At 45.7% G+C, this 24,873-nt stretch overlaps 2 protein-coding genes across 9 annotated transcripts in view; one reads left to right on the top strand and one right to left on the bottom strand.

The window, feature by feature from the left end:
- Window positions 1-20,834, bottom strand: part of MAPKAP1 (MAPK associated protein 1) — an 85,001-nt gene extending 64,167 nt beyond the window's left edge. Inside the window, exons 1-4 of one of the 3 annotated variants that reach the window (XM_050319877.1) lie at window positions 20,737-20,834; window positions 11,076-11,400; window positions 7,882-7,971; window positions 4,065-4,213 (exon numbers count right to left, since the gene is read on the bottom strand). In XM_050319877.1, coding sequence (XP_050175834.1) covers window positions 4,065-4,213; window positions 7,882-7,971; window positions 11,076-11,334 — 498 coding nt within the window. In that variant the 5' untranslated portion in view covers window positions 11,335-11,400; window positions 20,737-20,834. Of the gene's footprint in view, window positions 1-4,064; window positions 4,214-7,881; window positions 7,972-11,075; window positions 11,401-20,507; window positions 20,645-20,736 lie in introns of those variants that run through there. The other 2 variants (XM_050319876.1, XM_050319878.1) reach the window with 2 other exon arrangements.
- A 2,538-nt stretch (window positions 20,835-23,372) lies between these two features.
- Window positions 23,373-24,873, top strand: part of PBX3 (PBX homeobox 3) — a 100,710-nt gene continuing 99,209 nt past the window's right edge. Inside the window, exons 1-2 of one of the 6 annotated variants that reach the window (XM_050319845.1) lie at window positions 23,373-23,429; window positions 23,894-24,500. In XM_050319845.1, coding sequence (XP_050175802.1) covers window positions 24,304-24,500 — 197 coding nt within the window. In that variant the 5' untranslated portion in view covers window positions 23,373-23,429; window positions 23,894-24,303. Of the gene's footprint in view, window positions 24,501-24,873 lie in introns of all 6 variants that reach the window. The other 5 variants (XM_050319844.1, XM_050319843.1, XM_050319847.1 and 2 more) reach the window with 5 other exon arrangements.

The following is a 24,873-nucleotide window of genomic DNA, read 5'->3' on the forward strand; positions in this document are numbered from 1 at the left end:
GGAAGTCCCCAGATAGAGATGCCAAGGCAACACTGACATTCTGATTTCTAATCTGCCACACTGGGCCTGAGGGGTGGCTGCAGTGCTGGGCACTGGTTGTGCAAGTACCTGAGCAACCAGGTGGGAGTGGAACAGCCCATGGCATCTCCTGCCACACCCCCAGAGGGGTCCTTCATGTAACTGTTCCCAGCACAGAATTCCTGACACTTCCCTCACTGTGCTTCTACTTAAAATCAGTGTTCAGGCACCATCACAAGGTGCTTCCTTATCTCTCTGTAAGTGCCTTTTCTGTATGGAATAACAAAACACTTTCTGAAGTATTTTAAATTCAGCAACAGTCAATTTTAATGTATTTTAATCCCTGGATAGAAACCATGGGCTCCATGCTCTAACTTCCATTGCAGTATTTAACCAGTCCCTCTATGGGGCTTCTCTCTGCCCAGCAAACCCCTCAGAATGTGCAGGGCAGAGGAACAGGTAAGTGACTGATCAGGAGGTATGTAAAGATCGTGTGGATGTGGCACCTGGGGACACGGGTTAGTGGTGAACACGGAGGTGGTGCTGGGCTGGTGGCTGGACATGATAATCTTACAGGTCTTCTCCAACCTTAATCGATTCCATGACTCTAAATATTGACCCTGCATTTTTATATCACATATGTTAACATATACATTACACACGAGTGATAACACTATAAAAGTCTTTATTTCAACTGTCTTAGTACAGTGCAGGTGATTTTTAAACCACTACAACTGGCAGAATAAGCAAATGCTTTAAAAACAACCCCTATGCAAACTTATTTCAGATTCAAATGAGGATCATTCAACTCAGCTTAGGGGCAAAACATTTAAATAAAAAAATGCATTTTTCCACACAGAGATCTTAATCCTGGATTAATTATTTTACACACTTTCCATATTAATTAAAGCAGTATTGCTTCTTTTTTAAGTTCTTTATCTACTTTCTTTGAGTAAAACTATTTAATATGGGGGATTGTGGAAAACATTTGTTCATGATTATGCAGCATGCAGTCAAACAAGACTGAAACAAGAGCAGCATGCAAAAATGTATTTAAGGACTATCATCCCAAAATGCTGCTAAAAGCTATTAACCAGTACGTGTTAATTGCCACAGCATTCATATTAATTTTCACTTCGGGCCGACATTGTGGAATATTTCCCCTGATACATTTTAAACAAAGTTTAATTTAAGGAACTGCTTCTATCAACACTTACGAAAATTAACAGCCAAGCAATTAGCACTCATGAATTATCCCTTCCCCCATGCTTGCTACAGCATCATTTTTAAAACAGTTGCTACAAGAGAAATTGTTGGTTTTTAACCCATTACCAAAATTAGCCACCAGAAACCTTGTAGCAATACAGAGAGGCACCATTCCTCACAATAGGATTTTTAGTATCTGTCCAGTCAAAAATTACATGGACCAATTTTTATTTAAATTATCTCCAGTAGTCAAGCAAACCTACAGAACTCCAGAAGTTCAGAAAAGCCAGACTTCCTTCCAATTCCATTTGCAACTAGCCATGAAAAGCAGAAATTTTAAAGAATTAAAGGCTCTTTTCATACAATATTCCTACAAAGAGTTTACAGGATTTATTAACCAAGATGCATAACCCATATGCTTTACAAAACATGCAAACAGGTCCAGGGTTGAGGTTTACTTTAACTATTCTAAGGCAAAACTTGAAGAAAGAGTGAAGAGTAGTTACCCTGTGTTTTTTCATTTTACTCTGGCTTTTGTTCTTTGCTCTGTGTGTGGATTCTGTTAAGAGCTGAAGTTTTACAGTGTACAGGAATGCACAGATCTGCTCTGAGTAGTGGTGGGGCAAATTGCGTGAATTCTCGAGCTGCTTAGAATGCCTCCACTGCAGTTGCATTTCACAAGAAACATTCTCTACTGTTTTGATAATGGGTGAACTGATCAGGACAGGAAAAATTAGAGTGCTTTAAAATTTTACTATTTCATAAAATCACAGAAGTGGTTATGAAAAAAGACACTAAATCTGGCAGAAAACACCTGCAGGGCGTAAGCACTGACTACACTGGCCTGGTTGGTATCACAGCACACTGTGTTCTGATTTGAACTGGTAAGCTGAAAACAACACATCAAATGTTGGGGGCAGGGGGAAGGCCCCTGAGGAGGGTTTCTTCCATTCCAGGTCAGTTAGGGACCAGAGTTAGTGGAACCAGACAGGATGAGGAACAGAGACAGGGACAAAGAGCTCGACACAGCGAGCACTGAGCTCTCCTCCTGCTTTGCCCACACACCAAGAAATGAGCGTTACTGAACAACCAGAAATCTGCATTACCAAACTCAAATGCATAACCAAGGGCCTGGTTATAGTCATGAAGATTTCAGAGCCACTCTGATCCCCTGAGTAAATACATAATTAAGTAGGGTGTTTTTAAGACATGTTTAATTAGGCCCTTAGCCCCTCCTCACCCCCCCGCCTCTCCCCAATTATGTATCATTTCCCCCAGAGATACGCAGCTCTGTTAATTATGTAAATAAGTCATGCACTATTCCCTGAAAGAATTGTATTTCTGTGAAAAAACTGCTCATCTACTATCAATAAAAATAAACATGAGACCTACAATATTCCATTAGAAATAATTTTTAAAATCTGAATGTTTTTGGTTCTATATTAATGCCTGAAAATACAGCAGAACTGAAGTAAAACAACTCACAATCGTATTATGTTTCTTCTCCATCTCACATGATCAACCAGGTATTTAAATTAGGCAATACATACAGAAGTATAGCAAATAAATTTTGTAAGCAAACTATTGACACACTTACCAGAGTAACATAAACTATGGTGTGAAAATTACTACAGTGAGATTATACTCTGACAAAATGCCCATTCAAGTATTTTGGAATGTGGAGAAGGTATTTTGATTTGTAGATCACAAATTGAGTGACTTTGAGGTATCTCATTAATAACTCAATCTAACATGTAGAATGCAACTTCCTGCCAATGGACTAAACACCTGCTAAACGTATCTGACTTCAACACAGGAAATTAAGGTGTTCATTATAGTCAACTACAATTTCTGTTAACACAGTAAAAATTAGCTTGGACTGTCAAAGAGGGAAGGAAAAATGCCTCAAATTTCCTCAAGTTTCTGAGAAAAGAGACTTGGATGTGGCTGAATTACAATAGAATTCTCTTAATAAAGAAGTATTTTATTTTTACTTCCTCTGTGCACAACTGCTGGAAGTACATTTAAATGTTTGCCCAACTGAAATTTTGTGGCACAAGAACAACAAATCTGGAGTTTAGAAAAAAAGCCTCTCGTTGCTGACAGCATGAGAGTGCTGCTGCCACCCATTAATGAGGAATTGTGAAAACCTTAGTCAGCACTAATTGCTTTATGCTAATAAGTATAAAATCACAATAGAGGAGCTTTTGCTACATGGACTTCATAGTTCAAAGGTTACCATTTCCCAAATATTCCAGATACTCCTAGATATTCCAGTGGAATTACAGATCTGACTTTCCACTTCAAGAATACTCAACAGAATATAAAATTCTTCCATCACAATGGTAATGAAGCTCAAACTTCATCCTCCCACAGGAGATTCCACAAACAAATCCAGCAGAAAACAGATCTGCGGAGTATTTATAATTGTTTTGGAACAATACGACACTGATCCATCACAGCAATGTTTATATTTCAGTTTCTGGAGTTGATGACAGAGAAAAATATTTGACAATATGGAGTACAGGGAAGATAGTTATCCAGCACTCTGAGTGATATCAGATCCATCTCCTGAACTGCACGTGGCCAGAAGGGAACAGCAAGGTAAGGAAGCCTAACTCTAAGGCCAGAATTTTGTAATGGAAAGGGGAGAAATGGTTCTACCGACCCTGGAACCATGACATTTGCATGTTTCTAGATAACCATTTGCAATACCTAATGGCCTGCTATAAAGTCTAATTAGAGCTTGCACAAGGCAATGCACAGGAGCACTGCCTCAGGCCTGTCCCCATCAGGGCAGGGGTCCCTGGACCTGAGATAAAAACACCCGGGCCACTGACCTTGCCGTCGAATTTGGAGTACTCGTTGAAGGGGTTGTTGAGCTGCAGTGGACACTGCTCCAGTCGCACAGAGAGGATGGACTGCTTCCCAGAACACGGGGATTTCACTCTGAAATTCTTTTTTTCAAACAGTGAGCTCAGCTCCTCGGCTGCAGATCAGAAAAGAGATTAGAGGCGCTGCATGAGGAGATGTACAGAGGCTGCTCCTACCACAGAGAGATAATATCATAAAAGAGAGCACAAAATCAAATATATAAAACAACAAATGCTTCAGCAGGGCAGGATCTACCACCATTCCTTCACAGCCCAAAGATATGAAACCGTTAAGAAGTTTGAAGGATGCTACTGTTTAAGCTGAGGAAAGGACGAATTTTTCCCACACAGAGAACAGAACTGACCAGTGTAAGTTCCATTTGAGTCAAGATAAAAATCAAGAGAATGACACATTCCTGGTCTTTCTGCTTTCCTACCTCTTGCTCAATGAACAAGAACTACTATGGAAAAGAACTGCTGACACATCTATAACACATCCTGCAAAAGCAGTTCAACCTGGGCCTGTAACATGTGACACTGTGCCACCCCACGGGACAGGATCACACTGCCCCACAATGCACCATCATGTCACTGTGCTGCCAGCACCAGGCTTGGCACTGCACCTCAGCCAAACCAAGCATTTCTGCAGATTTTACGTCTCATGGTAGATTGGATAAGGCCTCCCCTTAAAAAAATGTCAGACCTGAAACCATCATTCCAGACCAACAGTCTCAACAATAAAAACAAAAAAAGCTTTCTAAAAACAAAGGGGATGTGAGTTCATGAGTTTTTTGTGTGGTCTGTGAAGGTTCATAAGATTCTTGGACAAGCAGCTCCCATTATGTGAAGAAACTGCGCAGCCGAATTTCCAGCAACATCTTAACTACAAATCTACAGTCATACTTTCAAAAAACCCTAAAAATTAGGGCTTCTTATGCTGCATGGCCACTATAAAATGAGGACAGAGCCTGGGGTGTTTCAGCACATCAGTACCAGCCGGTCTCATCTGCAAGGGACCGTGACTGAATCTGGACAAGGTTTCCCACATCTGCTCCAGGAACCAAAACCCCCAACCTCCATCAATCACTGCCCGAGAACCAACACCAGCTCGCCCAGCCCGACCTCCTGCACTTGGATTCCCTCACAGCTCACAGATTTACATCTTGCTCCTCCAGGGAAATCAGAGAATCATAGAATATGCTGAGTTGGAAGGGACCCGCTCCCAAGGTGGAATGACCTGGGAATTGATCTGCAGGGAGTTGGTTCATTTCTTAGAGTGCAAAATTAAAACTTGTCAAATGATAGCTAGTCAAAAGCTCAGTTTATTTTTATCAGCAGATTGCCTGAAAATTCAGGCAGTTGGCAGAGGTGCTAAATACTGGCACTGAGAGATCCCCAATAGGCTTGTGAGATGCTGCGATTAACCAAAAAAGCTTTATTTAATCCCTTTAAATGTGGCCACTTTTACCCCATTACATTGGGGTTTTTTGGTAACGAGCTCTAATACCTATTTGTTTGGGTTGTTTTTTTTCTAAATCTCAATTATCATTATGCTGGAGTATTATCTTCAACTGATATTAGTTGGGCATTTGGAAAGGACCTTGGAATCCATTATAATGGTTTTACTGTTTCAAGTGAAAAAGCAAGCTTTTTATCTTCTGCCTCTAAGGAAATTTTAGTCTATGCTATATGGATTTTCCAGCTTTGGTGAGTGTGTTGGCTATAAGAGCAACTCTGCACAGTCTGAGTGCAAGGCTTTGGAAAGATTCCCTCGATATATTGTTAATTTGCATTTTATATGCTCTGAAATGAATGTATGTCAGATATAAATGCAATGCCTTTCATCTGAAAATACACAGTGTCTTATAAAAAGGAGTAACCTTTGCATGCATATCTGTATTTGGTTTACATTTCAAGAGGTCCACGACAAGTGACACTGGAGCTGGTTCCATCAGACTACAACACGTGACACAACAACCATTCTCCAGCATCCTTCTGGTTTGCACAGTGCCAACCACAGGCTCAACTTTGTCTAAAGCACAGGTGAACACGGTCAGGAGGCAGCCAAATCTCCCCTCTGAGAACAGCTCTTTCTGTGGTTGTTTTCACACGTATTTTTCCATAACCCCAACCTCAAGGAGCCGAGTGGACAGTGCCTCTCTCACACACACACACAGTGAAGAGGAAGCTGCAGTGAATATCCTTTAGGGCTCCTCTTTCTCCTGGCCTCTCCCTGCAGTGTTTTTGTTCATGCAAGTAAGGGAAAACCAGCAGATCTCGGTGACTGAGCAGAGAAGGACAATCCGCTCTGCCAATAGACCCCAAGTGCCTGGAGTTCTTACCTAAGTTATTTTTTTATTTAAATCTGTTCTCAGCAGGCAGGCACTGATCTGCAACCCCAGTACATTCCTCAGAGGGGACAACTCTCACTGCTGGGGCCAGATTATGTCTGACTGCAGGGCAGCACATAAAGCAATGAGATGTGATGGTGGAGCCCACAGGAATGGGATGACACGAGGGGTAAAGACTCCATGGGAACCTGGAGGAACAGGTCAGTGTGCAGGAACAGCAACCAGGATAGAGGAGAAAGAGAAAACTGCATCATCATTGGGCAAATGCTATAAAATATTGAGCAAAGAGTTGGAGGTTATGGTAGATTAACCTTTAAAACCTACAACTCTGCTCACAGAAGGAGAAAGGCAAAAACATTTCAGAATGCATTAACAGGGGTATCCAACACAGCTGAACACTGAATTAAGGATTAGTGCAACTGTGCTGCTCATGTGAGCAGCTTTGTTCACTCCTCTGAAAAAGATATTATAGTGCTGGAGAAGGTTCTGCAAATGACAGCCAGGGAGATATGAGGATTTAGGCAAAAAAAAGGAGATTACAGAGGGACCTCATTAAGATATACACAAATTTTGAAAGAAGTAGGCATGACAGACCATACAAAGGTTTGAATGTGTGTCAAACACAACAGAAATAGAGACTAGCCTGAGCTCTAAAATAGGAGAATTCAGACAGATTTTTAATTTCATATATTACAGTTTTAACTATGTAGAACATCCAGTCACAAATACTTAATTATATAATTAAAAAAAGAGAATTGAATATTTTTGGAGAAATCACTGATAATAGTTCTACCAAGGAAAGGCCAGATAAGCTAAGGCAGCGTTTATTATGCTTGCATTTAAGTAGATCATACATACACTTGTTTTTTTTACAGATTTTCACCCTATCTATAAAAGTAACTACAAAAATATTCTATAAGAATAAACTCCACAAAATCCTTCATTGCAGCCTGTGCACCAAACACCACCGGAACTGGCTGGAAAGCCACATGGAGATACTGATCCTGCCTTTGGAATGCAGACACCTGCCAACCACCTGCCCCTAGAGCAGAGTCCTGTCCCTTCACTGCCGTGGTGACAGCAGAGCTTTGCCATCCCACGTCCCCTCGCTGGCACAGCACACGCCCAGGAGAAAACCAGGCTGAGAGGGGACAGAGTGCACAAACCCCGGGTTAGCACCTCAGAGTGCAAAAGACAACGCAGCCACTCCAATTACTTCAACCAAATTGGGTTTAAAACACTTTTGCCTTCCCTTTGCCTTTGTTAACGCCGTGGAACGCCCTGGCCATGGCACCTGCCCCCCCGGCAGCACCCACAGGAGCTGGGATCTCCTGCACGCTCTGAAAGCTCGGGGAAAATTACACACTGCAAATGGGGCAACCACTGAAGGCAGAAATAAAACCAGTAGCAAAATAGAAGATCTTTTCTTTTACCTGAGCAAGAAGTATTTCTGTCTTTCCACTGAACGTTTTTGCATTTTATTTGATTTTGTCTCTCTTTCCGCAGACGTTCTAGTCTCTGAGCTTGAAAAGAAATATTACAACTATAAGTTTGTCAATGAAAGTTTACTATAAACAAAGACATAATTAACTACCTTTATATGAATAAAGATGTTTTATACTGCATATGTAGGGAAAAAAGTCATAAAATTTTAAAGGTGGCACCCCTGAAAAGCAAATACCAACAAAAACATGAAAATGTTCTTGATTTATAATTGAAATTAGAGGATATAAAACATTAATAGAGATCATAAAGATAGTATTAACATGGAAGAGAATAATAAAATGTGAAAACTTCTGTGATTAATATGACATTTCATTATATAAATCATTAATAACGGTCTTAAAGGAATTTTAATGCACAAATGAACTGAAGTGAATATTACATTACAGGAATAAAATTACTGTTATGAATTACTCTACCCGTTTCAAAAATTAAAGATAAATGAACTCAGACTAGACTATTAAAGTTTTAAATATAAAATCCTTTATCTAAAAATCATGAAAATTATAAAATGTCAAAGCGATATAAATTAGCACAGCTTTTTCTTCAGTGGGCTGAAACAGTTTATAGGTAGTAAAATAAATGATTTGTATCTTCACAACATTAGTCAAATCCTAAAATGAACATAATATTTCTTTACATATATTTTGACTCCATCTTCAAAATATGGTTGGAAGAAAAGCCCCAAATAGTTCTGATACCAAACTTGCAGCACATAGTACCAAACAACAACTGAAATCACCTTTTTATTAACAGTAAGAGCTTCCTTGGGGAAGAAACCTGACGGAGGCCAGCCAAGACAACAACCCCAAGAAACCACTGATGTCACAAAGTGTCCACTCAAAATAAGCAGATGAGAATGGAAAGCAGAACTAACAATGCTGAAGGAAACAATTTGCAGGATATGTTAGCAATTTGATGTATTGAGATAATTCATTAACTAAAATGGCTTTGCAGAAGAGATTCTAAAATGCTAAATTACTCTGACGATTTTTAGATACCATTTGAGTTCCTGAGCCCTTCCAGCAATTAAAAAACATTAATAAATATTTTCTATCCCTTCTGTTATTATTCTTTTACATTTAGGTCTTTAAACTTAATTGTGGACACAAAAATATTTTTTTTTGCCCCCATAAAAACTCTCAACCAGAGAACTGAGAAAAAATACTCCTTTGAGGTTTAACAGCTGTAACAGGCAGTTTAAGGTACAAACACAAATGGGGACTTTGATAAGTATCTCCCATTTGAGTCAACACGATGCGATAACCTGAATACCTCTAGGTAGCTTCCTCTTAAAGAAATAAGAAAAGTATGTCTCCTCATAAGTTTAAATTTGGGAAAACACTGTTGTAGCATAGATATTTCTACATATATAAAGAAAAAAACCCACATTTTTTCAGTTACTATCCAGACTGTAACTCAAAATTACCTTCCAAAACCCTTTCTTTTCAAACTGGCCATCATAAAAGACCTGTTAGATCAACATGTAAACAAGGGATAAAGGAAAAACTGTGCACTAGAAGGAAGAACAAGGCATGTTTTTACCCTGTTTGATATTTTCACCCCTTGTCAAAACAACCATACTTAAGCACAGTCACCATCTTCACTGATTCCATCCTCTTCTTCCACCTACAGCTGACCACAAATGACCATGTACTGTGGGACTGTGCTACAGCAATACCAAATTAGAAGGAATGATCAGCACCTATTAGAAATGTGAATTATTTAAGGCTCACTCTTGCAGGCAGCCAGCGAAAGCTTTCGGTGTGAAAAATGTCACTGCCCAAATGCCACTGTGGCTTCATCAACTGTCAGAATGAGCTGAGCCTTTGTTCCTGGTCATGGGGACCCAGAGTTTGCTGCTCTCCCACACACAATGCCTCACACAGACCAGTCTCCACCTGACATGCTGGGGGAAAAGGCAGAAAATCATCTCCCTTACTGTCTCAACCATGGCTTTAGAATATGCTCCCAGTTGGCACCTGAAATGGCTTCAATCCATAATGCAAACAGTCTACCCCCTTGGCAAAATAATCCTTCAGAATTATGTTTTTGAAGCAATTCTATAAAACTTCAAACTTTGCCTCTCCTTCCTCACGAGCTCCAGCATCAACTGACCTCTCCCAGCCCCAGCACTGGCAGCCTGGCACCCTGCATTCCCACCAGGCATTCCTGGCAGTTTGGGCTGTAACTCAGCTTGTTTCCAAATCTCATGCTCCACTGCAGGAGATCGGTGCCCTGGCTTTCCTGGAATTTTTGACAACTTCCTACTTGTAAAAAGGCATTTCAGTCTCTCCAACACCGCACATATTTCCCTGGCAAGGCAGAGCACAGAGGTGCTTTCTGAGCTCTAGGTGGTGTTATAATACCTGCAGAAACCATTTGAAAAAAAATATACTGAAACACAGAAAAAAAGAGCTCAGTACCAACCACTCTACACCAACCTTCTCATCTATATTTTACATCACAGAATGCCTGTTCATAATATTCCTCAGGTCTAAGTAGAAGTCTGGATATCCCTGATATAAAACACCACATGGGGCAGCTTTCTGCCAGTCACGACAGACTGAGCATATTTTGCAAAGGTATTCACCCTTAAACTTTCTAATTTGGTAGCTTAAACCCTAGCTCAAGGTTTTCTCAGAAATAAAATGTCAGGAGACAAAATACAGACAAATCATTCCCTTCACTGGCTCACATCAAACTTCATTCCCCTCTTTTATAACAGATACATTTGATGCCTCACTAGGTAGACTTTTTCTCAGAAAATAACTATCCTGTTCAAAAGTTAACACCCCTCCAGACAGTAACAATAGAAATATCAAAGGCTGTTCGTGTACTTTGGATTTAGATTTGATGTCTTTACAATTTGAATTTTTTTTAATATATAAAACTGACTACCTCGATGTTCCTCTGTACAGGAATAGGTAAAACAGCAATTAAAGCTCAGGTGACAGCACAGTAAAGTAACTGAACCATTATGTGTCCTTCTACAAAAGGGCCTCGACATTACAAAAGGAGAAGTTTGATAGGCACCAAGCCAGTCACGCTCTGATTTACCCACACGAGCCAGACTAAGAGAAACTGAACATAAAAGGTCGATGCTGCTGCAAACATCACTTACCTGTGTTTGATCGTCTTCTGATTCCAAAGTCCCAGCTTGAGGTAATATCGACTGATTGGGAATATACATAGCCCTGAGTCTCCCCATTGCTCCCCTGTGGTTCTGACCCATTATCCCCATATGCTGACGAGGGATTGAACTTCTCCAGGTCAACATCGTGATCAATCAGGACCATTTCACACATTCCCGTGTCATCACTGGTCACGTGCGACTGCCGAATGTGAGCAAGGATAATGGTCGGGTTGTCCAGGAAAGCCATTCTGTCCTCAAGTCCACCACTTCACTGTACTATCTTCTCTCCATCTTGCTTCATGGACTCATGTACCTAAAAAATAATGTACACAGCATTTTAGGGAAAAAACCCACAAACACAGAAAGCCCAAACCCCTGATTCCAGAAAGTTATTTGGGATACACAAACCCTGACTGACTCAGGGTGAATTATTTGCATTCTGTTCCCAACTTAAGTTGCACTGATTGTTGAGATCCCCTTAAGGAACAGCGGGTTTGGAGGACAGCCTGAAACCCAAGTCCCAGGACAACAGAACACAACAGAAACCTACAGACAGGTCTCAGTACCCTACAACACAGAGTTGCTGTAAGGCAAAATACTCCAAGTACTACACATAGCAGGACAGCGAGAAAATACACACCAGAAACATCTGCCCATTCCAACTAATCAATTTACAAAACCAGACAAGGGTTTTGGAATTCTTTTTACTGATCATAAATAACTGTGTTACTGATTTTCTTCTGCCTCTACACATCAACTCTTTCACTACCTTATTATAGACCCTTTTCAGTCTTTGTATTTCCAGGAAAAACTTTAAACATGAAGAGATGAGTGTCTCAGGGCAGAATACTGAACATCTGCTGCTGCATGGTGCTTCACACAGGGCAACTGCTGTAACACAGAGAAAGCTCTGTGACCAAACACCACATGCCCAAGCTCTAAAGCACTTTAACAACAGCAATTGCCACTTACCTAAAATATTTCATTCAGAACACTCAAGCGGCCCTACGAAACAAAATAGAGGGCAAAAAGGAAAAAACCCCAAACCACAAAACCCAAACCACATTCTCACTGTTATCTGATTTTCTGCAGCTGTGGATTTGTAGTTATGTCAATTTAATTCAAGCCTGGGCTAACTCTGAAAGGGGTAACCCCATGCCCTGCCTGGCCCTGCTCCAGGAATTCTGCCACCTCCCAAAGCTGGCACCAGAACTTGTGGAGCTGTGAGCTGGATCAAAAAATGACCTGCTGAAAATAAACTGAAAAGAAAAATAATTCCTCCTGTTCAGGCAGGGAGTTCATCAGTGACTAGCTCCAAGAGCACCAGGCTCACCAAACCCAGGCAGCAGGACCAGCAGGATCCAAGCAGAGCTGCCGGTGGCTCAGAGTCATGGAGACCCCTCCACCCGAGGGGAGGGGACCAGGGGGGCTCGGTCTGAGCTCACACACTGGGCAAGACTAGATGTAAATTCCAGAAGCTCAACACCCCTACTACTTTTCTAACCAGAGAAAAACACTTTAACCTGGCTACAGAGCTCAGTGCATGTGTTTGGGATTTTGAGCTCAGAAACACCACGATCCCCTGTCCTTGCAAAACTGCTGTCAGCAAAAAGAAAATACCACAGGAAAAGGAATGTTTCAATCACACAAAGCCACATCCCATGAGAATCTGCTAAAGGCAGCCTGCCCTTCTCCTGGCACATTCTAAGGGAGGGAAGGAAAAGAAAGGACCAGTCAAGTTTGTTCCAGGAGCAGCGAACACATTCCACCATCTCCCCTGTACACGTCCAGGGGGAAAGGTGTATGGAAAGGTGTGTTAACATAGAGAGGCCTACAGAGCAGCTTCTGCATTTAAACAGTTGGAAGGAAAAGTAAACCTTTATTTGGACACTCATCTAGCCATGACAAAAGCAAAATTGTGAAGGTTTATTGTAAGTTGCAAACCCACCATCCCTACCAATGTCCTCCCCACAGCAAACATTGACATCTTCTAATTACAACAATAAACAGAGACTTACAGCCTTGAGAATTTTAGACTCTTTTTTTTTTCCTCCTTTGGCCACAAATACTGTTGTGGGGTTTTTTTTTTGAGAGACTGTCCCCTTTCTGCTTTAAAAAATATAGAGACAAATTCAGAAGTAATATATTTAACAACAGACCCAGCAGCAAGAAGGAATTCAATAAAGGAATGGTAGAGAAATAATCCTGACATGCTGCTGGTTATTAATATACTACTGCTACCATACATTGTAATAAACTATGCTATTAGTGAAAATCACTCCAGTAGGATCCTTGGAGACCCTCAAAGCCCAACTGGGCACGGCCCAGAGCCTCGCTGGCCCTGCCTGGAGCCAGGAGTTGGATGGGATCTCCAGAGGCTCCTGCCAGCCTTGGCAGCGCCCTGCTCCGTGCTCCACTTTTAATTTTCTGACTCTTTCCATCAGACTAAGTAGGGCTGCTCCTGAAAGGTCCCTTGCTGTCCCTTGTGGGAGAGGCCACAAGGAAATGTCCTACCTGAAGGTATCGCTGATGCACTCGAGGCCCTGACGCTGCCCCAGTGTGACCGGTGTCATGTGGCTTAGAGAGCACAGACACAACCAAGCACAGGGCATGGCTATTTCAAAATGTGCATTGGGAATGCTCTTTAAATTGAATTCTTTCTACTCGACTGATTAGGAAAGGCCACACGTACCTGCAAGCGGTAAAAACTTGTTTAAATAAGCAACAGCCTCAGGCACTGGAAAGGTCTGCAAACTCCCAATCAAAAATTACTGCTGCCCCATCAATGTGTCATATAAATGTTGGCATGTTAATTGTGTATTTATAAGATTGTTAATGGTTAGTTAATTTACCTCCCACACTATTATTGTACTTGAAATGATTTAATGTCTGCTGAGGGAGTTAACAACATGTAACAGCAGATGCGAGAGTTTTACCTTTATACTCTGCACCCCGACTTCCTGTCATTAACAGTCATGTGCTAAATCAGCCAAGCTTCTTCCCAACTGTACATGTGCAACGACTTTTCCCAGAAACCTGAATGGCGAGAAAGTGCCAGAAATTCTGTCTCAAACTCTAAGGTTTGACACAAAATTACAGATCCAAGATCAATTTCTAGATCTGCTGAGATCTGCCAGCACAACCTTTCTGCATTCCTACACCCACACACCATCCACAAGAAGGAAATATATTTAACGGAATTCAGGGACTTTCTGAGCATCAGCAACTTATACATTCTTTAATCATACATTAAAAAAACGTTTCTTTAATACTTGTATTATATAAATAATATTGTATTATTGAATAACTCACTTTGGAGACAGCTGTCAAACATACTCTATGCAAACACTAAAAATCAAAAAAGCAATGTGAAATCTCTAAAACTTTCACAGTATTTCTGTACTAAAGCATACACAGGCTCGGGTTTCGATTGTCAAACACCTGTGATTCATCACACAGGTGGACAGAGCACTTCACTTTCTTCCTGATCTTTATTATTCATGTCTGACTTTCTGCACATTATCTGATCAACACCCCAGGAATGAACGTGCCTTCTCCCCTTCTCCCTGGTCCCATTGCTGTGTTCCTGATGTGCCCCAAGGGCCCTGGGGAGCACAGCCCCCCATTAGTCTTCTGCAGTTACAGAACATCCCCAAAGATGTCAAATTGCACCATCAAGAGGCTGAACGACTCGCCAGGATTCACAGGAACTTTGTAGCAGAATCAGACAGCTGCATCTCAGTCTACTATTTTTATCAGCAGTATTCCTCTTCCAGTACCCCACGGCTATATTTATGGCATCGATAGACTCTCCCAGCGAGGGAAGCAGGGTTTTATGCAGATCAGCCTCATTCATAACCCGGCACACAATGAGAATACAGAGCGTGCTAACAAACGATTCCGCTCTCAGGAGGTGACACAGAGGTCTTGAAAAAGGATCTGCAGCTATACAGATTGTACCTTAAACACACAGCTGAAACTGGGGAGGCAACTTCATCATCACAACACGTTAACCATTCTTGTGACCCTCCCGCTTGCTTGATACACTGTGTTTATTTAAATATTGTCTCGCTTTCCTCTTTCCCCACCAAAAACCCCACCCGGAGTATTCATATCTGCATGTCAGCCTACATCAGGTGACAAGGAGATACCAAGGCAAGTGTGAGATAAGGGCAAAGGACAAGTTAAACACATACCTCACGACTGCCATCCTTCCCATCCATCCCGTCGCCCACCACGTGTCAGCACAGACGGCAGCAGGCGCAGCTGGAACCCCGCTCCGTGCTGCACCCACCCACTGCTGGGACTGCGACCATGTGTCAGCCCCTGCTCACTGCTGTTCTCACAGCAAACCACTGACCTTGAGCATCAAAAACGCTGAGTGCAGGCTACCTCACTTTTGGGAAAACAGTAATTTTGGAACGCATTTTCTGGCCTGTTTTAAATATACGTGGTTGAATTTGATAAAACCCCTCCCTCTCGCCGCCCAGCACGAGGGTCTCGTCTCTGCCCCCTCACCTGCATGAGAGCTGGGACAGGCTGTGCCTCACCTCCAAATCTGCCAGCACTGGGGCAGGACCCCACCCCTGCCACCCACTGCTCCCAGCCCTGCTCCCACCTGCAGGCTCCTGACAGGTTTTCCAGCAGAACTATGGATTTCGCTTGGCAAAGTGACACCAGTGCCAACAGGCACACCCACACCCCATAAGGAGCTCACAGACTCTGGGTTGGAAACTCCCAGCTCCACCGAGGGCTGACTGAAGGACACTGCTCCTAAACTGACCAGGCAGCACTGCCTTTCACGGCATCCTGCCACTGGTCAGAGCACAGGAAATATTTTCCTCACACAAAGTGTTGATATGTTTGCTTTTCATGCTTTAAAATACATCACACAGAGCACACATGAAATTTGCTCACAGACCTCTAAATAAGTTGTAAGAAATGATAAAATCAGAGAAAACTGCAAGCAACTAAAAATGTTCTGCTGCAGGAAAGAGCTACAGCTTCGAAATTCCACCAATTTCAATGGAATCATTTTAACAATCATTCAGTTCAAATGGCTAAAAGCAGCTCTAAATTCTCCACAAAACTCTCTAGCCAATTCCTGCAAGACATTTTCCTCTCTAAATTATAAAATAAGAAGTGAGAAGCAGGAAAAAAATTCCTCTCTCCTATTCTGCAAAGCTGTAGCTTGCCTTTCTTTTTTTTTTTTTTTTTTAGAAGAAAATACGTTTTTAGTTGACTGCCCTCCTTAAAGAAGTAATAAACAATTAAAGCCCTATTGAAGGTAAACAAAAATATTCCAAAGACACAACTTGTGGAAGGTACGACCTGGATCCAAAGTAACTACTAAAAAACTCAAAACACAGAAGGCTGGAAGAACTATATACAATTACAGGTCATCTTATCACTCAAGGGCTTCCATAATCACTGGACTCAAACACCTCTGACTGGAGCTCTTTAAAGTGATCTTAAAAACTAATGAAAAAGATGAGCAGATTAGAATTAAAAATTGATTTTTCTCCCAACGTCATATAAGCAGGAACAGGACAGCGTGAACATACTTCAAAATTTATGATTCAGGTTATATGAAATAATTTTCCAGTGAACTTCTGTCTGCAATTGCAAAAGAAATGGTTCTGGTTATCTGCATTTGCAGCAGCACAAATAATCAACCCCTCGAACGCAGACAGACCCTGGGCAGGCAGGATAAAGGAAAGTGAACTGCAATATATGAACATTCAAGTCTATGTTTCAGCAAAAGCTCAAGTGCATTTAAGAGTGAATACTTATCTGGAGAAGCTGTCACTCACACTCTGGGTCCTATCATTAAAAAGGAAATAATCATTTACAGTCATTTAAAGAGGCTCTCTCACAAGGGAGACTGAAACTGGGAAGTTATGATGAGCAAACACTACATTACACACAACTTCCAACAAATTATTTGTTCATTTCCAGACCTGTAAATCAATCTGGCATTAGCTCTATATTTCTGAACTGCTTGGAATTTGGCAATATTTTTATTGTCATATTAATCAGGATGCAAATTACACCAATTCCGATATTTTAATTATTGAGCTTTAGAGGAGGGAGAAAATACTGGGGTATGTATGGGAAGTGTTCGCTCTCCTCTTTCCTGATCTTGTCAAATCTTCATTTAATTGCAGACAAGTTGATTCTCCACTAACCTGAGCTATCTTGCATCAAGATTTTAAGCAAATAAATAAGTATAAAAAATGCAGAGATTATAAATTAGGGCAGACAAATCTGTATCTAGACTCGTGCCTGCAAAGAGCATTCTATCAATATAGTGAAATGCTAATCTCCTAATTAACAACCTAATTAGGTAATTATGGCTTTGCAGAGGGATGCCTAAATGAAATATGACAACATGGTCACCTCTTTATATGGCACCTGTGGGCCTTTTCAGCTGTCACTGCCGAGAGTGCAATATCAATTTGAACAGATGACAAAGTGTTGTCATTTTTCATTCGGATATTGTGCTGAATGCTGGGATCGAGGCCGTTCGGAGATGCAGCATCCTGCCTGGGCTTTGCCTCATCTAAATATGTGCAAACACTTTGCTTAATTTTTAATGCCTTGATTACGCTTGTTTTTTCGTGCTGGCTGCAGGCATTCCCTGACACACACCACAGCTGCAGGGTCACACACTGGGATGACCCACCACCCCCGATCCCCCATGACCCAATTTCACAGCACGCGTGCAGGAGAATTTACTATCCAGAAAAAATGTCTGAGTATTTGAGTTAAATTTTGAGGCTTAACTGTTCTGACTTTAAAGTAACAAACACAGAATACCTTTTAAATAACACATTACCACTTCCCTTTTATTCCTGATGAAGGCTCTTTTCCAGGAATGGGGAACAGCAGATCCTGTGCAGGAGTGGGTGAAGCTGACAGGACTTTTTCATGGAAAGTTGGGAAGGAACACATTCAACAACAGCACTTTTACAAGGAACATGATCTGTCACTCACATGCCTAAAAGACAATTTGCTGAGCTTGAACATTTATTCCTAAAAAACATGAACCTGTTGGAGGAAGTCTGGAAGAAGCCACCAAGATGATTAGAGGGATGGAGCACCTCTCCTGTGGGAAAAGTCTGAGAGAACTGGGATTATTCAGCATGGAGAAGGGAAGGCCCAGGGGTGATCTAATTGTGTCCTTCCAGTCCCTGAAGTCTCCAGGCTCATGGAGGTTGCCTTGGCTGGGCCTGGGACACAGCCTGGGACACGCTGAAGGTCCAGCCAGCCCACAGGCCCTCAGCACATCCTGTGCACAGCTCTGCACCGGCACCACAGAGGGGCTCGCTGGGCCCCGACACTGCTGTGCACTTGGGTTCACCCGGGGTTTGGGCACTGAACAGCAGCACCTGTCAAAACAAACACTGTTGGGTTTGCATCTTCTGTCTTCTTCTGTTTGTTGCCATTGTACTCTTGAGTGCATGAAAATAGTGTATAAAAATGACGCTTACATTTTCAGAATATGATAGGGTGCAAGCTGCTTCTGACTTCAGAAACGCTCATGGCGATCAGACCTATTTAAAAATGCCCAAGACCTCCAGCCCCTTTGGGACTCTATGTCAAATGCAACTGGACAGTTTCACATTTCTTCAGCAAAATATGAATCTGCCGTTCCTCTGGCTTTTAATTTTGGATCCGTCTCCTTCAAGAGCACACAAAACACATTCAAGGAGCTTTGATTTACTTTGAGAATAACGGGTTTAGATACAACACTCCTCAGGCAATAAGGAAACAAGGCAGGGATTGCCCTTGTGCTGCCTTGGATAAGAAACTGAGCCGACAGACACTGAACAGCAAGGCACCACAGTTTTACGGAGCTCCTCAGCTCACACACACAGTTAATATTAAAACACAGCCTGGGGTCTGTGTCAGAGGCACTAACAGAAAAGCCCTCAAGAACTGCTGCTGCAAGACCTGAGGCAGCACCTCCTTGCACGGCACATCCCAGGCATGGGGCCGAGAACCACCGACAGCCCTGTGAGAGCGCTCTGGGTGCTCTGCTCCCACACCCGGCACCCCACAGCTCAAACCTGCCCCTCCCAGCACCTGGAGGGGAAGAACTGAAGAGAGCCTGAGCTCTCCCTGCCTTCCTCAGCAAGTGTCATTTGCCCTTGGACATCAGAAAAAATTTTGGACATCAGGAGGGATTTCTTCATGGAAAGGATGTTCAGGCATTGGAAGGGGCTGCTCAGGGAGGTGGTGGAGTCCCCATCCCTGGAGGTGTCCAAGGAATGATTGGACGTGGCACTCAGTGCTCTGGGCTGGGTGACAAGGTGGGGATGGGCCAAAGGTTGGACTTGATGGTCTTGGAGGGCTTTTCCAACCTCAGTGATTCTGTGGTCTCCAAAAAGCGCTGCCACACGGGAGATGGGCTGGTCCTGCCCAGGGCTGTGACTCATATCCTGTTCATTTGATGTCCCAGTTGTTGCTGTGACTGACCTTTCCATACGGGTGTCTACTTTTCACGCTCTCAACTTCAGAAGGTTGGCAAAATTCTTGCTACAAAATGTGTAACACAGATCCCTGTGCCAGGCTGCTTCACCTGCTGAGGCTTTTGCTGATCCAACAAGAAATGCACACAAGATCGCAGCTGTTACTTGTTATTCTAACATTTGTCATTTGTTATTTTAACATTTGTTACTTGTTGCAACTGGGTGAAACAGTTTAACCAACAAACAGATGAGGAAAGAGTGTAATAACACAGACCTGAAACATGACTGAAACAGAAATGCACTAAATTGGCTCTAATTCCCTGCTTCAGTTATTTCTGTACAAGTCTATATGCAGAGACTGATCTCAATTTATTTTTAATCTAACCCAAAAAAGTGTCCGTGAATGGAGCTGTTCTGAATTTGGAAACGTAACTGAGAGAGTTTTAATTCCCAGCCTTGAATCTACTTGATAATCCCGACGCCCAAAATTGTGTAGAACACAGCCAGGAAATCCAAGCTTGGCTCTGGTATCTCCATTTAGGCAATCACCAAACTTCCACTAGCACTGAAATCAACTCGCTGCATGTCTCCTGGACACCTCTCCTGCTCCATTACATTGCTCCTGCGGTGCAGATGCCAGTTCTGATGGCACTCGCCAACAGGTGAAGAACTGAGAGCCCCATCCAGCAATACCTTTGGGTTCCATGTGCCAAAAGTGCCCTCCTGGGAACACCTGGGCAGGCAGAGCCCTGCCCTGAGGCTGCAGGAGCAGCCGGGAGCAGGGACAGGGTGCGTGTGACAGGGACAGGGGTTGTGTGAGGGGCGATCCCGATGAAGGGCGGGCACCAGGCCGAGACCCTGCGAGCCCCCCGGAGCGCCGCCGCTCCCGGCGCAGCGCGGGGGTGCCCGCCCGGCCCGCGCCCGCTCTGCCGCTCGTCCCACTCACCTGCTCCCGGCTGCCCTCGCTGCCGGACGCTCGTCTGACCCGCTCCGTCTGCCCCTCGCCGGGCTCCTCCCGCCCGGACCCCGCGGGGCGGCCCCGAGCCATGTCCCGGGCGGGCTGACACCCCCGGGGCCGCGCCCCGCACTGCGCGGGAGTGCCGCGGCGGCTCCGGGAAGGACTGCGGGGGTCACGGCGCGGAGCAGCCCGCGGGGCCCTCCCCACCCGCACTTACCGGCGTCGCCGCCGCCGCTCCGGGCCGGGCCGCGCAGCCGCTTCCGGGGCCGGGGCCGGCGGGACGGGCGCGGGGCCGCGCGCGACCCGGAAGCGCCGCGGCCGCGGAAGTGACGGCGCGGAACGGGCGGGGCACGGGCCCCACCCTCACGGCCCCGGGACGGCCCCGGGAGCGCCGCGGGCACTCCGGGCACGGCCTCACACCCTCACGGCCCCGGGATGGCCCCGGGAGCGCCGCGGGCACACCGGGCACGGCCTCACACCCTCACGGCCCCGGGACGGCCCCGGGAGCGCCGCGGGCACACCGGGCACGGCCTCACACCCTCACGGCCCCTGGACGGCCCCGGGAGCGCCGCGGGCACTCCGGGCACGGCCTCACACCCTCACGGCCCCGGGACGGCCCCGGGATGGCCCCGGGAGCGCCGCGGGCACACCGGGCACGGCCTCACACCCTCACGGCCCCGGGATGGCCCCGGGAGCGCCGCGGGCACTCCGGGCACGGCCTCACACCCTCACGGCCACTGGGGCCCTGGAGCACCGGGCTGGCACCGGCGACACCCGCGGCGGCTGCAGCGCTCCCCGGAGCCGCACACGGGAGGCTTTTCTGAGGGGGATCGCGCCAGTCTTAATTCCGATTTCTTGCTTGAAACTCTGTGAGGCTTGTGTTTGTTTGATGGTTTTAAAACAAACCTGCCGAGTGGCACTCGATGTACAAACACAAACGGGACGAACCTGAAACAGAGGGAACAGCTGCACAGGGCAGTGACTGACCGTGGGTTATCAGGAGCTGGGGTAGCCCTGGGCTGGCTCTACACGGAGGCCGCACCTCACACCCCCGGCCTCCCAGAGCCGCGCATGTTCCCCGGTGCTCCCAGGGTTCCTTTTCCTGACGGTGCCTGTTCCTGGAGCCCTGGCCGTGTGTCCCTGTCACCTTTCCAGGCTTGCTGGTGCAGGCTCCACAATCTCCCGTGAAGTAATGAGACTGTTGGCTAATCCCAGAGGAAGGCCTGACCTGGCAGTCTCAGCAGCTGCACACATCGAAAAACAGCCTTTGAGGACAGGGAACAGCACAGCACAAGTGCCACCGAGGGCTCCTGAGCAGAGGTCCTTGCGAAGAGAAGGTGACATTGTCTGGCAGCAGTGGGGGAGCTGCCCCAGCACAGGGCACATCCCAGGGAGCCCCTGGCTGCAGCTGGCAGAGCCCAGAGCTCTGGGGTGACTGGACTCAGCCTCACAAAACAGTACAAAAACTCCCACAGCACAGCAGCTTTGTGCAGATGTGGTGGGACTGAACGGCTCCCGGCAGGATGGGTTGAGCCTGGGGCTAGCCAGGCAGCACCATCCTGTTTGGCTCAGGTACCAGTGGAACTGTCCTTTCCATCTGTGAGACTTTGCACTTGAACCGAAATGCAAACAGATCTGTGAAATATTTGCAATAATACCAGTTAAAAAATACCTTTGGAGTAGCAGTCTTAGTAAAGCTGGATGACCCTGAGAACTCATTGGCTCAGACCGGACATTGGTGGGATAATCAAAATGGAAGGCGATTGGAATGTGAATGAACTTGTTAATTGCTAGGACAGTGAGAGCACAGACTTGTTGACCAGGAGCCATCCCTGTTCCCAGTGAGATGGATAAAGGGTTCCAGATCACACAGTGGCATCCAGGGCCTGAGTGAAGATGTGGGGATGTCAGCTGGGACTGAGAGGAGCCGGAAGCTCTGCCTGAGCAACAGCGAGCTGGAGGCGTGAGCAGACACCCGGGAAGGCCAGACAGGGATGAGGTTTGGACATGGCTCCACTGAAACCATCTGCCACAGACCGAGTGAGTTAAGATCATTTTATTTGCTACTGTAGCTCTTTATCACACCTACACGCGGTTTCCCTTCCTCGAAAGGTCTCTGGGGTAACAGCTGTGTTACACACTGTCTGAAGTGTGGGAAAAAAGGGTCAGTTGCATGAGGGGTGTCCCACGAGAGGACAATGAGGGAGGGTGGCAGTGATCTGCAAATAACTCCTCAGAGAAAGAAGTGTTAATTACCCTTGGTGGCTGTGGTTTATTCTGTTCCCATTTCGGGGGTCTGTGAAAATTTGCAAGAAGGTAATTTGAAATTAGCCCCGGCAATGCACGGCCTGAGCTGCTCCGCGGGGCCGCGCTCGGGGCACGGGCGGGCCTGGCACAGCAGCTGCCTCATCCTGCGCCCGGGCTGCACCGCACGGGTAACCGGGCGGGACGAGACCGAACCGGGCGGGACGAGACCGAACCGGGCCCGGCGCTCCCGGAGGGGCCGCGCGGCCCCGGCCGCGTCACCACGGCAACGGGGGCGGGCCCAGGCCGCGAGCCCCGCCCCGTGACCGTTCGAACAGACCAATCACAAGTTCCTCCGCTGCGGGCGGGGCCTGCGCGGGGCCGGGCGGGCGCGGCACCGCCCCGCGCACGCCGATTGGTGGGCGCTGCCGGCGGCGCCCGCTCTGGCGAGCGCGGGTTGGTCAGCGCTGCCGTCGGTCCCGCGCGGGGCCCCGCCCCCCGCGCGCCGCGGGAGCGCGGGCGCCGCCGGGCCCGGCGGGAGGAGCGCGGGCGGAGCGGGGCGGGCGCGGCCCGGGCGGGGCGGGGCGGCGGGGCCGGCGGGGCGGGGCCCGCGCTCCGCTCCCTCTCGCGCGCCGCTCGGCTCCTTCACAGGGTGACACGTCTGCGGTGAGTGAGTGGCGTTGGCAGCCTGTCAATCCCTCACCGGAGCGGCCATCAAACAACATAAAACACGCGCGGGCACCGGGCGCGGGGCTCATAAATTCCGGCGGGCCGATATTTTTGCACATTGCTTTGCAGAGAGTGTGTAATTAATTTTTTTACAGTTCTTTCCCCGTTATTTCCGCTCTTTTCTTTGCACAAGTTCAAACTTTTGATTGCTGCTGTCTCACCCCCGTGCACAGACTTGGGATCGTTTGTTATTTGGGGGGGAGGGCGACTAATTTTTTTTTTTCCCTCTGTGATTGTGTTTTCTTGGCTTTTTTTTATGTTGCAATTTGGGGGTGGGGGTGTTCGCTGGTTTGTTGTGGGTTTTGCTGTTTGCACCCTCCCAACTTCTGAAGGATTTGAAAGCGAGTTTTTTTTATTTTGTATTTAATTTTTTTTTTTAATTTTGCCTTTTTGCAAAGAAGATTTTTGGACAAGTGGGGAAAGACATAAAAAGCGACAATAAAAATAAAAAAGGAAAAAAAAAAGCTTTGGAGGAAGATTGTACCAGGAAAACCTCACAGAAACCTGCTCAGCTCATTTATCCGAGGCACCAATATGATGATGATGAAAGAAGATTGTAACTAAAGAAGAGAGTGATTTACTGCCCTGGGAAGGAGAAGAGAGTGGAATAAACAGCTGAGATCCGGTCAAAACACAAATACTACTTTTTTTATTATTATTATTATTATTGTTTTGTTTGGCTTTTTTTTTTCCCCCTTTTTTTTTTTTTTTTTTTGTGGTGTGTGTGCAGAGCGCGGTCGGGAGCGCGGCACTGGGACTGAGCGGGGCAGGCGCTGCCGTGACCGCCCGGAGCGCGGCCCGGCCCGGAGCCATGGACGATCAGTCCAGGATGCTGCAGACTCTGGCCGGCGTGAACCTGGCCGGGCACTCGGTGCAGGGGGGCATGGCCCTGCCGCCTCCCCACGGACACGAAGGGGCCGACGGCGACGGCAGGAAGCAGGACATCGGCGACATCCTCCATCAGATCATGACCATCACTGACCAAAGCCTGGATGAGGCACAAGCAAAGTTGGTTTCGTCTAATTAAACCTTGTCCTTTTTTTTAATTATTATTATTCTTTTTTTTTTTTTTTTAGTTTTATTTTTGGTGTGTGTGTGTGGTTTTTGTTTCTCTTCTTCCTGCTCCTCTGCGGAGACCCGGAGTCTCACAATTCAGAGCAACTTCTTAGGGCCGTAGGAGAAATTACCAGCAGCCAAAGCAGAGCCAAAGTTGCTATTTAATGATTTCTTTCCTTAAAAAAAAAAAATATATATATATAATAAATGGAGAAGTATGCGATGGTTCTGCCGTCGCTGTGTTGCGCGGGAGGCAGTGGCTGATCCCTGCCCGTTCCCGCTGGATACTGTCCGGTGGACACCGGCCTCTGCTCCGCCGTCTGTC

Source organism: Myiozetetes cayanensis, unplaced genomic scaffold (assembly GCF_022539395.1).
Source record: "Myiozetetes cayanensis isolate MyiCay16 unplaced genomic scaffold, myiCay2020 scf23, whole genome shotgun sequence".
NCBI classification, from domain to species: Eukaryota; Metazoa; Chordata; class Aves; order Passeriformes; family Tyrannidae; genus Myiozetetes; species Myiozetetes cayanensis.